We start from the raw sequence: 16775 nt of genomic DNA on the forward strand, positions 1-16775 counted from the left end.
GCTACCTGGAAGTTCAAAGATAAACTTAAGTGCAGGAAGCATCTTGCCATCTTGCCCTCAGCTTCTGTTACAATTTCCTCCCATTTCCCATGCATACGATTCATGTTCTCCTGTTGCTTTTAGTTTTAAAATCAGGCAAACACCTTAAACCATTTTTTTTAAATAGGCAGAGTGTACATTACAAATAAAGGACATCTGAGGGCTTTTATACACACACATATGTATAGGTATATATGTATATATTGAGTGGCAATGAAATAGACACAAAAATAGACATAAAAAGGATAAAAAGCATGTTCAATAAGGATCAAAATGTCACAGAACAGATGTTGACAATGGAATGAAATGGTTTTTATTCAAATCCTAGCTCCATCTATACCTGCCCTGTGATACTCAGTTGTTTATCTGCTCTCTGCCTCTGCATGCTCATCTGCAAAAGGAAAGAAAAGCATCTCTACCTGGGAGAGCGGTTATGAGGATGAATTAAGCCCAACCACATAAAGCAATGAACACGCTTTGCTACGACGCTTCACACATAGGCCCTCGGCGTAAGTGGTGATTGGTGATGACCGTGGGTTGGAGTGAGGAGTGTAAAACTCCGATGACTTTAGCAGAGGGTTAGGGAAGAGAAACCAGCACCCCTGGGGCTGCCGTGATAGAGGGCACAATCAGGAATACACTTTTACCTGTATTAAACAGGATGTACATTTTAATCTCTACACAAGGTCAGAGGAAGATTCACATTGTAGAAACTATAAACATCTCATTTCCCGTGAGGCTATACAATTAAGCTAGTTAGCTGCCCAGCATCTATTTGGGGAACAAAATGTATGTTTAATGATGAAGAAAAACAATGTCAAAAGAAACACGCTCTGCTTTTTATGCCTGCCTCTACAGCACATCTGTATTCTGAATGACAAAGCAGAAAGGAAATACAGGCTGGCAGCCCATGCCCTTTCCCAGAGAGATGACTCACCTCCTCAATGAATGTCCTGGGGAGACATGTTTATGAGGATGGCATCCTCTGAGAGCTCCTGGGGGTGCATGTTTTATGCTATGCATGCACTGTGCTTCCATGTAGATAAACTGAAGCACGCTCGCTTTGACTGCACAATCTTGTAACGTTTTCTAAAAGCAATGCTAAAATTTTCTAAAAGCATATCAGTGGATGTATTGTGGGCTGGTAACCTAGCCAGAATGCCAGAAAATAGACTGTGGCCACAACCCCCACTGCCTCTTCCTCAGGAGAGAACCCAGCACCCTCTCAAGGCATGAAAAGACCTCAATCATGTCGCTCCACTTAGAAGTTGCTCCTGTGAAGGGAGCCAGCTGTCCTCTCTCTCCCTGTTCATGGATGTGTCCTTGCATTGTTGTCTCTCACTACTGGGTCCCACCTTTCTCTAACCAAAGCCAGCTTCTACATGGTGCTCCCAGTGCCTTTATTCTTCTGTGCCTCTCCTCCCTTCTCGAATGAGCGTCACCTTCACGCCAGCCCATCAAAATTGTTCCTTTACTTCAAAGCCCAGTTGAAACGCTTCTTCTCATATCTATATCTAGTCAAGAAATACGTATTGATTACCTGGGTGTTGAGGCCACAGCAGTGAGAAAAAGAGGCTTTGCTCCCTCTCTCCTGGAGCTTAGATTTTAGTGGGGGAGGCAGAGAATCAAGGAATGGCAGTATTGTAGGTACTAGTTGGGGCAGCATCACCAGGCTTCTGCATGAGATGAAGGAAACTTTATCTCTAGGAGAAATTATCCATCCTTCCCCTATACACCGACCCGTGACTCTAATGCACCTTGCACAAAAACGCCAGTGCAGATCAATGTCAGTGGGGATTACTGGGCAAAAAGAACTCTGTGGCTGGCTGAGTCCCTCAGAGGAAAGTAGGACTAAACAACATGTGGAAACTTAACCATGTTAACAGATTATATACCTGTGAGAGGAGGTATCAAATGCAGCCACCCCCAAATGCATTTGACATTAGCACCCTGCGACAGGGCACTTCACAAGTCCAGGGTCACTTGGAACACATTTGGGGAAATACTGTATTTCCCCTTCCACAATATTAACTCTGTAAAGACAGCTATGGCATCCGATCATTGTGTCCAACACATAACACAGCTCATGCCACGTAACAGGCATAAAGAAATATTCCCTTTTGTTGCTAACAGCTTATTGTCTTGGGTAAATATAAAGGCCTGTTTCAAATCCCTCACTTAAATGACAGGTGGGGTAAGAGTGCTTGCCTACTGGCGATAACCACTTACTATTGTTTTTGTTTGTTTGTTTGTTTGTTTGTAAGAGAAAAGAATTAATGACACTTGCTTTCATCCTCCGTCCCTTCAACACATCCTGGGAAGAAACCTCTAAGAACTTTGCCCAAAGTATGTGTTTAAGCAGGAATATATGGCACCCTTCGTGGAGGACTTGAGCTGACAGTTCCAAGAAAGTGGCAGGATGGGACTTAGAAATTATAACACATGTGGCTATTTAAATTACCTAAAAGTAAATACAATTTTTAATTGAGTTACTCAGTCAGACGAGCTACATTTCCAGGGCTCAACAGCCACATTCGGTTCGTGGCCACTGTGTCAGAAAGCACAGGTAGCAGAGCATTTCCATCGTTGCAGAGAGCTCTACTGGGCAGTGCTGCTAGGACAGTCCTCCAGCATCAGAGCTGCAATCACTCCGTGACATCCTGCCTTCTTTTCTGGCTTCCACTGAAGACTTCAAGCAACGACCAATGCCCACCCCACCCTCCCAACCACAGTACTGTGGCCAACTTAAGATGGCCAGCTATAGGACAAGTGGGAAATCCGAGTTCAATAGCAAACGGAAAGCATCCTTCTCAAAGGGCCTGTCGGTCTCTCTGCCCATCCGGTGGTATTTATTATCCCAGATAACACCAGGAAAGGCTGCACGCCAGAGGAGAGCACAGATGGCAGAGGTGTAATGAAATGGGTTGGACAAGGCCCCAAGCCAAGTAAGTGGTGGAGTCTGGATTTGGGGAGGGATGTGTTTCCACCTCCCTTCACCAATCTATGAAAGCAAGAGTTTAACCAGGGTTGAGCTGTGAGGTCCTGGTGGGCAGGTCCAAGGCCAAGGTGAGCACTCAGAGGGTAATTCCCTGGAGAGAGGAGTCTGTGCTTCTTCCACAGCCACTGTGCTTCCTCCATGCGCTGGAAAATCTTAAGCCAATTTCACAACTAATTCACAAGCTAATTGAGACCAGACTGCGCCTCATTGTGCGGCATAGTCATGCCATTACGTACATCCTAGGCTGAACCTTCATTTAGATCACAAATTTCCCAGCACAGTTGTTATTGGTAATTAAACCTACTCGATTGTTCCATTACACAGAGATTACATGACAGCAAAGGAATCAGACATAACTAATCTTTAGCTCATTTCTAAAGGTGCACGGAAATGAGAACCAACAATGGTATGAAATATGTGAAGGACGCGCGCCCACTGTTTCTTGTCAGTGTTCGGCAGGCCTGGCTCATGGACACTCAGAGATTTAAGGCATTTTAATATGCAACATATATCACTGTTTTATTGTTACACAGTGAAAATTATACACGGATGAAAAACACCGTGAATTAACTTTGAAAAATCACATTTGCAGTGCCCCAAAAGAAATCCCCAGCAATTTACATTTTTGTAATCCAGGGCAGTTCTAGAAGGATGTTGTCCATAATCTGTGTCTAACCTGTAGTTCTCAGCCCACATTTACTGCCAGAAATCAAGGGCTGTCTCAGGTCACCGACTTCTCAGCTAAAGTGACTATCTAGACTTCCTGGGCATGGCTGATTTCCATTCTTTGATTTTATTTCTTCAGATTCAAGTTCCACTTCTCCCCCCACCCCACACCCTCCTTCAAAGTGTAGGCTACATCAGAATCACCAATCAGAAGTTCCCAATCAGGGGTCTGGTTGCAAAGGCAGATGCCTGGGCCCCATCTGCGGCAGTATCCCTGAGGCTGCCACCCAAGAACCTACACGTGTAATCAGCCCCCAGGAGAATCTCATGCAAACTACAGTCACTCAGCACCATAGTTGACACCAAATCTTTCAAGAGCAAGAATCAAATGTCACGTCCCTCTACATTTCCAGCATCCAGCTCCATGCCTCGCCAAGGATGAACATCAATGGGAGAATGCACTGACCCAAACTCATAAGCTCTTTCCTTTGTAATGGGTCTTAAAAAAAAAAAAAAAAAAAAAAAAAAGCAAAGACCATATTATGCAGGGATCTGTCCCCTCCAGCCCACTTTCTGCTTTCTACAAAACAAGTCATTTACCTCCCCTGGAGCCTCTCCTGAGACGGACCAACTCCCAAGACCAGAGAGTAAGATTGTTCCAATGATACCAGGAGTGGTGCCTCCTGGCACTGGGGCAGGGAGGCGGCCTTCTCAACATCAAATATCTCTCCTTGGAGCACTTAAACCAGTGTCTAATTTTTACAACAAAATCACCTAGAAGCTTACTCAGAGGTGTACGTTCCTGGGTGAATTTCCACCCTGAGAGAAATACCTGCAGGGTGAGATTTGGGGCAGTGAGTTGTCCACGCAGCCCCCGGATGATTTTGATGCTGAGGACCCTGACCCATTCATAGAAAAATTCCTGTTTAAGCCTAATCCTCAAAGAAGTCCCTCAACTTCCTCTCCTCAAAAGCGGGGGAAGGCTGTGCCCCCTTAGCTCTCTCCGATTTGGCAGGGGAGGAAGGGTAAGTGGATGGAGGATGGATGCCCAACACAGACATTATGAGCATTATAGTCTGATGGATATGTGAGACTTAATCTGAGGCCCTCCCAAGACTGCCCTCCAAGAGCTTAGAGACCTTCCCTTAAATTGAGGAAGGAATGAAGGAAACACTGCTAAGTGCTAAGTGGTGCCTATTGTCTACCTAATCACCTCTCCACAGCCTACCTAGACCCCACTGTCTGCTCCCAGGCAGAATTGTTTGCCTGCTGCTCCTGCTTTCCAGAGCATTTAGCCCCTTTCCTGGATTAGAGCATTTATCTGGCACTAAAGCTAATTGTTTGTCGTAGGTCTTTTCCCCAGACAGCCTTTGTTCCTGAAGGCTGGTGGGTATTTTCTTTATCTCAGCAACACCCAGGCCCGGCCATCAGTGACTGTTCAAATAAAGGTTCCAGGTGGGTGGACCGCAGATAAGGTCCACCCAGGCCCCTGGGATGGGCTTCTAGGAGAGAACTGCACACGGATGTGTTGACTTCGCAGGCCGGCCTGAACCTTTTTACAACTTTGCTTCTCTTCAAAATATTTTCCAGAATTTTGTCACTACCAACAAATCTGTATACAAAGCTACAGAGACAAGTCATTTCCCCCAAACATATTTCCCATTAATTGCAGCCTGTGTTGAAGCCTGTGTTGTTTTTCAGTTTTGGAGATATACACACACATATACATATATGTATATACCATACACACACACATACATACATACATACATACATACAATACATATATATCTGTGTGTGTGTACACACACACACACACACACACACACACACACACACACACACATTCCGAGAGGCCAGAGTTTTGGAAGAGCTCCCTGATTGGCTCCTGTCTCTCTCCACTTCCAATCCATCTCCCACCCTGATTCCACAGACATCTTCCTGAAAACACAGACCTGTTATTCCTCTCCCTTTAGGAAGAAGGACAACCCCCATATGACTGTGGCTTCCAAAGCCTTTTTACCTCTTTCTGGGGCTCTACTCTGCAAAATGCTTTTGTTGTCCCAGTCTTGTACCTGCCCCTCTGAACAAGACTCTTCACCCAAGTTTGGCTTCTTCTGTTCCCTTTACCCAGAATGCCATCATCCCCATTCTGGCCTCTTGAAATCCCACCTACCTCTCAAAACCTACCAGAGTGCCAGCTGCAGCTCAGTGAATGGGATCAACAGCTGGCTCCACCATTTACCTGCTGTGTGACCCTGGGCAAAGCACTCGATCACTCTGAGCCTCAGTTTGCTCAGTTTGCTCAAGAAGAGAAACCAAAATCCCCAGACAATAATTTTTAGCCCCCAGCTTAATCCTCTGAACCACTCTCCTTTCCCTTCTCATATAGAGAATACGCTTTGCATTACTAGAGCTAAGAGGCATGTTTATTACCACCCCAATGGATTAAGCAGCCTTAGAGGTCAAGTTGCTACATTTAAGACGTGCCTAGCCCATTGAAGTATGCAATGGATATTAGATGAGGGGTTAATTTATCTCCTCTTTCATAATCAGATCCACATAATTCACAGGTCAGTTGCTTCAGAGAGGTGATATCGAAATAAATGAACTCAGAGGTCAGAATGATCTAACCTTAAACCTTAGCTGTGTGAACTTAAGCAAGACATTTATTATTTCCTAATCTGGAGAGTGAGGATGGTAATGCCTCTATGGAAATAACCCTGCTTCATGGGGGTGCTCAGAGAATTAAGTACACTAATGTGGCTGAAGGGCCCTCACAGTTATTATTGCGATGTCATCAAGCTTTGGGTTTTGCCTCTCCCAACCTTGGCAGACTCACCAGGTGAATATCTGAGCTCAGTGGTGTTAAAGGCCTGTGGCCCAACTCTCCCCCAACCCAGTGCCACACTGTGAATTTTGCATGTCATAGGTAATTTTGGTTTTATGAACCCCTTCCTCCATAAAATAAGAATAATAAAATGAATTCTATTTTATGACTGCATTGGTATAAAGATGAATATGATCCAGGCTGGATTTATTATTATAACATGCTTATTATTATATTCAGTTTCTTCTGATTTTAAAAGAAATTAAAATTAAAACATTTTCGTGGGCCCCTAAGATTACTGTGGGCCCCAGGCATTGCACTTCCTGTGAGGGATGGAGAAGTCAGCCTGGCCTTAGGCCTCTGAAATCTGACCTCTTAAGTGTCACCTCCAATCAGGCTCTCTCTCACTGGCTCTTGTCCTGCCCCTTCTGGGGTCTTTGCACATCACTGAGTAGTTATACCAACTTGTCCTTCTTCCTAGAACTCTCTCCCGTGCCCCTTTCCCTTTGTTTTAACTTTCCCCACATATTAGAGCAGTGGCTCTCGAGCATTAGAATTCGCTTACAGCACAGATCCCTGGGCTTTATCCCGGATTTCGGATCCAGCAGCTCTGGGGTGGGACCCAAGAGTCTGTATTTTAACAGCATCCGGGTGGTGCTGATGCTGCGGGCCCTGAACCACACTTGGAGAACAGCTGCTTTCGAGTCCACTCTGTTTCCATTCTCTCTCCTAAGCCTTCTCGGATCTGATTTGGTCACATTTCTCCCTAAGGACTAAAGGCCCCTGCTTTATCGATGTAATGTTTTGATGCATGTCTCTCTCTCTCTCTCTCTCCCATTTGACTGTAAGCTCCACGTGTCTTTCCGCGTTCTGTGGCATCTGCACCCAGCACACAGTAGGTGCTCAGTAAACACGCGAGGACTCTTCATTAAAGTTAAACCAGCTCAACCTCCTGGCAAGTGAACGCGAGTGTCAGAATCCTCTCAAGTCATCAGCACTGCATTTACACTTTGTCTCGGTGTGCCTTGCCCCCTTTTTTACCGTTGTCAGCATCGGGATCCCTCATAGGCCTCTCATTCTTGAGGCAGAGCGGGTCACGTGCCAGAAACGGCTTGCTGCCACGCGGAAGGCCTGGCCTGAACCTCCAACAGTCCCACCCTCCGGTCCCGCCCCCCCTGCCTGGTCCCGCCCACATCTTCCGCCTACGTCACCCGGCCCCGCCCTTCCCCCCGCCCCAGGCCCAGTGCCGGTCTGCGCATGCGTTCCCAGCCGAGCGCCTCGGAGGAGCCTCTACCCTTGGAAACAAACTTGACCCGAACCATGTCGCGACCCTCTCCCCCGGAGCCAGCCAGGTAAAGCCTCCCCGGCCTCGATCGCGGCGCCGGGGCCTTTTGCTTGCTATTGCTGTTGCCGAGCCCGCGCCCGGTGCACTCACCTCCTTGCCCGCCCCTGCGCACCTTCCCCAGCCCTAAACAGAGCCGGGCTTTGGCCAACTTGAGTGAACACCCATCTTCCTGGGTTCACGCCCCTTCGCCAAGGGCGAAGCGTTTCCCCCTGTCCAGCCACCTTACCTGTCCCGCTCAGGCATCTTCCCGAGTTCAGCCGCAGGAGCCACCACTCTGCACCCGGCAACGCTGGGTCCAAGTTCCTCCGTAGCTACTTCCAGTAGTGGCCTTGGGTCGCTCAGTTATGTAACCTCTCTGAGCCTGGACGGGATAATGCGCTCCTCTCGCTGGGCTGTCGTGCTAAAGAGGAAAGCAAGGGAAAGAGTGTGGAATGAGCTCGTGCTCAGAACGCGGTAACTGCTACTGTTGTTGGTGTTTTTATGGTGCTTATTTCCAGGACCGGCCCCTAATATGGACAGGCACGTTTTTTTGCAGACTTGGGCTTCTGCTGGTCCCGCTGGTCAGTGCTGGGGGCCTCTTAGAAGCCGCGCTGGCTCGGGTCCATCCGCACTGGGTAGGCCAGTTTCCTCTCCTGGCCTACCCCGGATGTGGGCCTGTGTGCATAGGATGCAGGCTGCAGTCCCCTCCAGTGCCAGCATTCCATCATTCTGTTCAAGCCGGTTGGTCGTTTGCACCCCTCTGGCCGTTTTTGCAGTTTTCTACTACTACCTAACCGCAGTGAGCATCCTACCATAGAGAAAGAGGCAAAAAATAGCAAATATCTCCTGCAAACTACTCCTCTAATGAGGAGGACGAGTATGACAGTAGTCACCATTCATTGGCCACTAGCTGAGTACCAGCCACAGTGTCTGAACCGTGTCCTTAAATCCTCACAGACGTCTTCAAGCATGCCACAGAGGAGGAAAGGAGGCCGCAGGGAGCTCATTCCTAAACACTCTGAGACCAGTTCTGGCTGACTTAAACATCGGATTTTGCCCACTATGTGAAACTGCCTTTCCCATAGAAAAATTAAAATCAAACTGTTACTTTATTGGGCTGTCATAACCAAGTGCCACAAACTGGATCGCTTGCAACAATAGAAATTTCTTCTCCCACAGTTTGAAAAGCTAGAAGTCCAAAATCAAGGTGTGGGCAGGGCCAGGCTCCATCAGAAGTCTCTAGGGGAGGCTCCTTCCTTGCCTCTTCTAGCTTCTGCTGGCTTCTGCTGTTCTTTGGCTTATGGCAGCATCACATCCAGTTTCTGTGTCCGTCTTCACATGGCCTTCTTTCCTGTGCGTATCTATCTCTGTGTCCTCTCTTCTCATCAAGACACCAGTCATTGGATTCAGGGCCCACCCTAAATTCAGGATGATTTCATCTTAACTCCTAAACTACTGACATCTGCAGAAATCCTATTTCGAAATAGAGTCACATTCCGAGGTTTTGGGACGGACACTATTTAACTCACTACACAAACCGGCAAGCACATACACCTTGCAGAAGAACCAAAACAAATTCAGTCATGGACGCAGGGCACCATTTGTGGTTATACTTCCAAATACTTGCATGTTATCAGGTAATTGTTCTCAGTGTGTTCCCTGGTCCACAGCATCAGCAGCACCATGGCTTGGGAGTTTGATATAAATCCTAACCCTCAGGCCCCACCCTAAACTTAGCAAGTCACGGTTTGGGGGTGGGCCCAGCAATCTCTTGTAATAAGTCCTCCAGGTGATTCTGTTGCTACTACAGTTTGGGAACCACTGTTGTAAGGCGATTGAATGTTTGATAACAAATGGCATGCTTAAGAACATGACATAAGGGCCAGGTTTAGAGAAAGTCCTTAACCTTACAATGGTCTGACCTTACAGTGACTTACTCAGCACACCTCTTACCTGAATATAACTATGGATTTCAACATTTAACTATTGCATTGTTAAAAGAATAGTTTACCATAATTTAAATTTAATTTAGGTTTCAAATGAACTTGTGTACTAAACTGTGTACCTGGTACAGTAGTCCTCCCCTCATCTGGGGGATGTGTCCCCAGACTCCCAGTAAGTGCCTGAAACTATAGATAGTGTCGAACCTTATATACGCTGTGTTTTCTCCTATACACACCTACCTATGAAAAAGTTTAATTATAAATTAGGCACAGTAAGAGATTAGAAACAATAACTAATAATAAAATAGAACAATTACTATAATATGCTGTAAGAAAAGTTTTGTGAATGTACTGTACCTTATTGTACTGTACGCACCTTTTCACTCAAAGGAAGCATTCAAAGGCTTCTCTTTGGCATATCTGAATTGCCGGCATCACTACTCTTGTGCTTGGGGGCCATTCTTCAGTAAAATACGTGTCACTTGAACACAAGCACTGCTAACACCACAATAGTCATCCCCTCACCAAGAAGGCCACTACATGACTCATGGGCAGGCGGCACATACAGCCTAGATAATCTGCATACAAGGATGACTCACGTCCCAGGTGGAATGGAGTTGGACAGTGTGAGATTTTTACCACACGATTCAGAACAGCATGCAATTTAAAGTGTATAAATTGTGTTTTTCTGGAATTTTTTATATTTTCAGACTGTGGTTTACTGTAGGTAACCGAAACTGCGGAAAGCGAAAGCACAGATAAGGGAGGGGACTACTACTGTAGTCTTTTGCCTCATTTTATCTTGCCGACAATCATGTGATTTGGGTATTATTACTTTTGCCATGTTATTGAAAAGTACACTGAGACTCCGAAACGGTAAACCTGAAGATACACAACAAAGCAGAACCAAAGGCAGGACAAGGAGCTTTTTACCATAACTCTGGTGACTAAAATGTGTGGTTTGTTTCCATTTTAGAAACAGTTTGATAGATGATGCTAAAACCCGCTTAAAAAAGTATGATGTTGGGACCAAATATTCTCACTTGTCGTCTAATAAATATTCCATCCTTTTACCGTTGTTGGCTAAAGAAGGAAAACTTCATCTGTTGTTCACCCTTCGGTCAGAGAAGGTAGGTGACCAACAAATCCTGCCATTAAAATCTCAGAACATTCGAAAACCCCACAGAATTGTGTCTGATTCCATTTATAGGAAATATCCAGGATAGGGAAATCCACAGAGATAGAGTGTAAGGGAAGAGAGAGGGGGATTGGGATAAAGAGCTTTATGGATAGTCTTCTTTCGGGGTGATGAAAATGTTCCGTGACTAGATGGTGGTAGTAGTTGTATAAAATTATAAATATATTAAATGTCGCTGAATTGTTCACTTTAAGATGGTTAATTTTATGTTGTATGAATTTCACCTCAATTTGAAAAAACACAACAGTTTATAAAACTGTTCTGAGGACTCAGTGACAAACATCCTTGTGAAGCAACATGCCCAAAACATGGTAAGCACTCAGTAAAAGTTATCTATTGATCACATTGCTCTTTTCATTATTATTTTTTAATTTTTAAAATTATTTTATTTATTATTAGTTTCAGGTTTTTGTTTTTAATTCTTTCTTTCAGCTTTTTGTTTCTCCCCATCAATGCAAATCTGTTTAATGTGTATGGTATCTTTTGGGGGCAAGTAGAGAAAAATTAGAAGTGAAAGAACTTCTCAAATTTTTTTAAAAAATGATTCAAGTGAAAACATTCTATTTTTTTGTTTTGTTCTTGTTCTCTCCATTATTACCAACAGTGTTAAGAATAGTCTATGGTACAAAATACAAGTTCAGTAAATACTTGTTGAATGAGTATATGGTCCCCAAACTGGAATCACACATTGCAGCTCTGCTCTTTCAATATCCAGCTAAGACGGTCCCCCGGTGAAGTATGCTTCCCTGGAGGAAAGTGCGAGCCTACAGATGTGGATGATGTGGCCACAGCTCTCCGGGAAGCCCAGGAGGAAGTGGGGCTGCGTCCTCCTCAGGTGGAGGTCGTCTGCTGCCTGGTGCCGTGTCTGCTTGATGTAAGGGTTGGAATGGAACGGGGTTTCCTAGACTGTCCTGAGCTCCCAATGGATCCACTATCTAAAGGATGGCCAAATATGACCTTTGAGCATCTATCCTTAAGAGTCAAGAGACTGGTTCTTGTGTGGACTTTGCCCCTTGTGAGCTAAGTGGCCTTGGGCAAGCCCCTTTTCTTATCTGAGCCACTCGTTCCTCATCCAGTAATGAAAGGGGAACTCCATCAGTCGTTTGCAAACATGGTCTTGTGTCTGAACCCTCGTATAGTTAGTATAGATGCTTCTATACTAAACCCCAGGCCTCAAAATTCCCAGTAGAATCTTTCACTTAACAGCACCCTACATTCATTTGCAAGCAGTTTTGATTGTAAATAGAAATCTCCCCACATGTAAACATACATCTTATGTAAAATAGTTATACATAATTATATATATGATTTCCCATAAATGGGAATATAGCACAATTAATACTATGTCACTCTTCTATTGACAAATGGCATATCCTTGTCTATACTGATAGGGAGAGGTATCTGTTGCATTCTTTTTAAAGGGCTGCATAGTATCCCGTTATGTGGATATTCTCATAATGGATCTACCCTAAATGTCCGTCAATTGAGGAGTGATAACTAGAGTTTGGGGCTGTTGCAAATAATGCTTCAGTCTTGTGCAGTAAGACCTCACTTAACATTGTCGGTAGGTTCTGCAACTTTAAGCGAAATGACGTATCATGAAACCAATTTTACCGTAGGCTAACTGATATAAACAAAACTTAGGTTCCCATAGCATCTCATCTATGTTATAAGGAAACAATGTCATTCGAACACCTGCTGTACTTGTATATTTTCTCACCGGTAGGAATTTATCATTCAGATCTACACAAATGCAACTGCTAAGTCACAGGGATAATAGTTTCATAATGCCAAGCTGCCATTCCAACAGATTGTGCCAATTTATGGTCACAAAAGAATCATTTTCAGAGTCATCTCACAGAGGCGGCCTCAGGTAGGGCAGAGACATCCCCCATGTCATGGGGAACATGGAGTTTACGTCTGCAGCCACTTCTTCCTTTTCCCTACCCACCTTAGGCATTGACTGTTTCAGCCTGTGTGCTTGGCTTACATAGGACTGGCATGACTTCAGCATTTGAAACAATATCTCTTCGCTTCTTAATTTGTGTATTTTGTGTTCTGCTTTTAGACAGATACATTGATAACACCAGTTGCAGGGTTTATAGACCCCCACTTCCAGGCCCAGCCTAACCCTGATGAAGTTAAGAAGGTGTTCCTGGTGCCTCTGGAATATTTCTTGCATCCACATGACTACCACCAGAATCACGTGACACAATCTGGTCGTCATTTTATTATTCATTGCTTTGAGTACACAAACCCTGAAGATGGTGTGACTTACCACATCAGAGGAATAACTGCAAAATTTGCTGTGTTCGTTGCCTTAATTATTTTGGAAAGAAAACCCACCTTTGAGGTTGATTTTAATCTCAACGATCTAATGGCATCCTCTGAAGAGATCTTCCTGAAGCTTCGTAAACATGCAACAGGCAAGCTATGATTTATGAGACCAACAAGCAAATAACTAAGCAGCTTTTTTGTGTGCAAATCCACAGAACAACAATAATGCCAGCTGCTGGGTTTTGACAGGCACAAATATTTTTCCTGCAATCTGACTGTAAACACCTTGCCTTATTTCCATTTACTCTCTATTATCTGAAAGAGCAAGTCTTTCAAAAATGGAAAATGTGTCTTTAATATTGCATAATTTCACCCCCCGCCCCCAATATATTAACACTATTTGTCTTACACATGCAAGACAAAATATCTGGCACATAGTAGGTATTTAATAAATTTTTGTTGAATATATGACCATGTGGCTTTTATCTTATTTGCGAAAGGTAATATCCCTTTCTGTCTGTTGTTACATGTGACAGAAACTTCTGGCGAGCCATCAGAATCTATCCTCCCTTTCTTCCATGGCAGTAGACTGGAAGCTAAGTCCAAAGCTCCCCGGTAGAAACAGCATTACCCAGGATTCCTTGCAGCTAAATGTGGCTCTCAGACTTAGTTTAGGCCAATGAGATGCGAGCGAAAGTTGACTTTGCAGGTCATCTCCAATTTAAGAGATAAGCCAGCTTCCCTGGACTGTCTTTGCCCTTTCCATCATCGGCAACATGGATTTATCTGCAACCCAGCCTCGAACATACAGATGAGCACAATTCCTAGAGGAATGGCAGAACCAAAAGATGGTAAGAGCTTGGATCTCTGAATGACTGGAACAAAACAACCCTCCACCCTCGGCTGCTCATAGGGACCATTACATGTGAGAAGAATAAAATTCTTTCTGCCACTGTAATTTAGGGTCATTTTGCTTGAGCAGAGTTATAATCCTAAATAATATACCATAACACTTGAAAATGGCTTAAGGGGTATTCACCCAAACTTGAGTTGTTGCCAGCAGTTAGAATTTGGGATGAGCTGACATCTAACATAGGGTTCTATGACATGCACAGGATGCCCTCGTGTGTTGGTGCAGTTTGGCAGTCATCCAGAGCTGCTGAAAAGGAGGAGTATGAGGGGCCCGTGTGCCTACCAATCAGGAGAAATAATGTTATCTACCTCAGGGTGATGACAGCAGGAAAACCCTGATGTCAAGTACAAGCCCCTCCTCAAAAGTTAAAAAGGCAAACATTCTGAAATGCATGTCATGAATTCTATGGTTTGTACATGGGCATCTCCATATATCACGTTTTAGAGTGAACAGGAGTTTCTTTGTTTAATTAGGGTGTTAACCATCCTGTACGAGGTCAGGGAAGCAGGTGAGTAAAGCGGTGTAATCTCCACTGTTTGATGGCAATTTCCCATCTTACTAGATTTTCAGAAAGCCAACCCATTTCTAATAAGCCTTCGTTATAGCTGAAAATGTCATGCCCACACTAAGCCCATCAACCAGCCATACAACTGTCCATTGCTGCTGGGTTTTTATTTTCTGAGAATTGGCAGAGGAAAATATCCATTCTCCTGCTTTATACCCATAAGTGTGGAAACGGCAGAAATCTGGCTCCAATCACAAAAGCAGATGTTGGGTAAGGTTTCCCACTAACGTTGTATAACTTGGGCTTGCATGTACAGTCCTGAATTGTTTCTGAACAATTAGTCACTTGCAAATGTCTGTTTACAGTATGACAGTGGTGTGATTGTCCAGTCGATTGTGGACCTCTGTGGCAGTACAGAAAGCCGTCTTTCTCAACTGTTTCTATGAACTCCACATAAGAGGAGTTGGCCCAGTTGAAGTCTACAATCTGAAGGACAATCATGGGCACCCAGCTGAAGGGGCTGGATATTTAGCGATGGAGATACTATGTCCTCCCCCGCCTTTTTTTAAGTGGCATATTTTATGACGTCTATGTTCAGGGCCCTAGCTGAACACCCTGTGATTAAAAGAAACAGAAGCCTGGCAAATCTGGCTCAAAGTAAAGAAGTTATTGGCAGGGTACCAATCGCAGGGAATCTACAAAATCACTGAACAAATCGGGCTTAAGAAGCACAGCAATGGGGAGCTACTTCAACAGCAAAAGGTCGTGACCCTTCACTTTTGCATCCTGTCACTGTGACAGTCACCATCTGTTTGGGTTGACCTATATAGATACAGAAAAGCAATAGGAACTCAAAGATTCAGCCCCCAGTTCCTTGGAGAAAGCTTCATTAGCCTAGCGTGGCTCACCTGGCAGGTTTCCTAGAGATACATTCAAGGGCTGGGTCAGACTTGGGACCATGAATGCACACATCTCCCTAAGTCCTCTGACTCATCCTGCTGGCGGGAGTATTTCTGAAGTGGGCTAGGTGGACATTACAAAACCTCTGCTCTCTCCAGTCCCTAAAATCAGTAAATTCTGTGGTTTCTGCCATCCAGACAGTTCACCTCTGTCTCCTTTGCACCCCCACAGCCATCGCAAGCAGGTGGTTAAGAGCTCTGAGGCTGGAGGTCAAGATGCCTCGACTTGAATCCCAGCTCCAGCATCAGCCCATTTGAGGACCTGAAGCAAGTTACTCATTCTCTACAAGCCTCACTTTCCTCTTCTGTAACGTGGGAGAAATGAACCGTTTCAGGGCTGTTGAGGGGTTAAAGGAATTAATGCATGTGAGCCCTTTATGTTAAGCACTCCCAAATGCTCAGAACAGTGCCTGGGAAATAGTAAGGGCTCGATTCTCTAGTAATTATGACATAACTGTGACATTTACTATGACAATAATAATAAGCATTGTCATGGCTCTAATTCAGAACCTCATCATGTTCCTATACCAGAGGTTCCTGACCTTCCGTGGTTCATAACAGTTGCCCTGTGATCTCAGTAATTTTTTCACGGCACATCTAGGCCAAAAGAAGTACCTGATTTGTTTGTTATAAACACAATTTCGTAAATGTTTCTGTCCTACTAACTTGGTAGCTGTTTGAAAATATACTGTATGTATATTGAAAGAAAAATACTATTTCATTCTTAAATAATGGCAATTGCTTGCTAATGGTATATGTGCACCCCATTAGGTGGGCACCCCAATTGGACACACAAGTAAACGGGAGATTCAGATATAAACATATGATAGGGACAAACACGTAGTCAAAGGGAGGAGGGTCATCTCCTCAGATTTGGGACACAGGGAAGAAGACATCCCAGAGGAGGTGGTGGCTGAGCTGAGCCTTGATGGATAAGGAAATGCTACCCCAGGTAAGCAGGATGATAGTGGTCGTGAGGGGGACTAACGTTTATTGAACACCTACTATATACCTGCTTCTTCACTTTATTTCAGTTAACCCTCACAACAAATCTCTGCAGTGACTACTATTATTATTCCCATTTTTAGATAGGAAAATTTGAGGATCAGAGAAGTTAAATATT

At 44.5% G+C, this 16775-nt stretch overlaps 1 protein-coding gene across 1 annotated transcript; it reads left to right on the forward strand.

Annotated features, from left to right (window-relative positions):
- Positions 1-7767: 7767 nt before the first annotated feature.
- On the forward strand, positions 7768-14231 carry NUDT7 (nudix hydrolase 7). Its single transcript, XM_081031946.1, has 4 exons — positions 7768-7885; positions 10777-10930; positions 11714-11872; positions 13067-14231. The coding sequence occupies exons 1-4, from the start codon at positions 7791-7793 to the stop codon at positions 13433-13435; spliced, it is 777 nt and encodes a 258-aa protein (XP_080888072.1). The 5' UTR covers positions 7768-7790; the 3' UTR covers positions 13436-14231.
- The last annotated feature ends 2544 nt before the right edge of the window (positions 14232-16775 follow it).

Source organism: Rhinolophus hipposideros (assembly GCF_964194185.1).
Source record: "Rhinolophus hipposideros genome assembly, chromosome: 21".
Taxonomy (NCBI): domain Eukaryota; kingdom Metazoa; phylum Chordata; class Mammalia; order Chiroptera; family Rhinolophidae; genus Rhinolophus; species Rhinolophus hipposideros.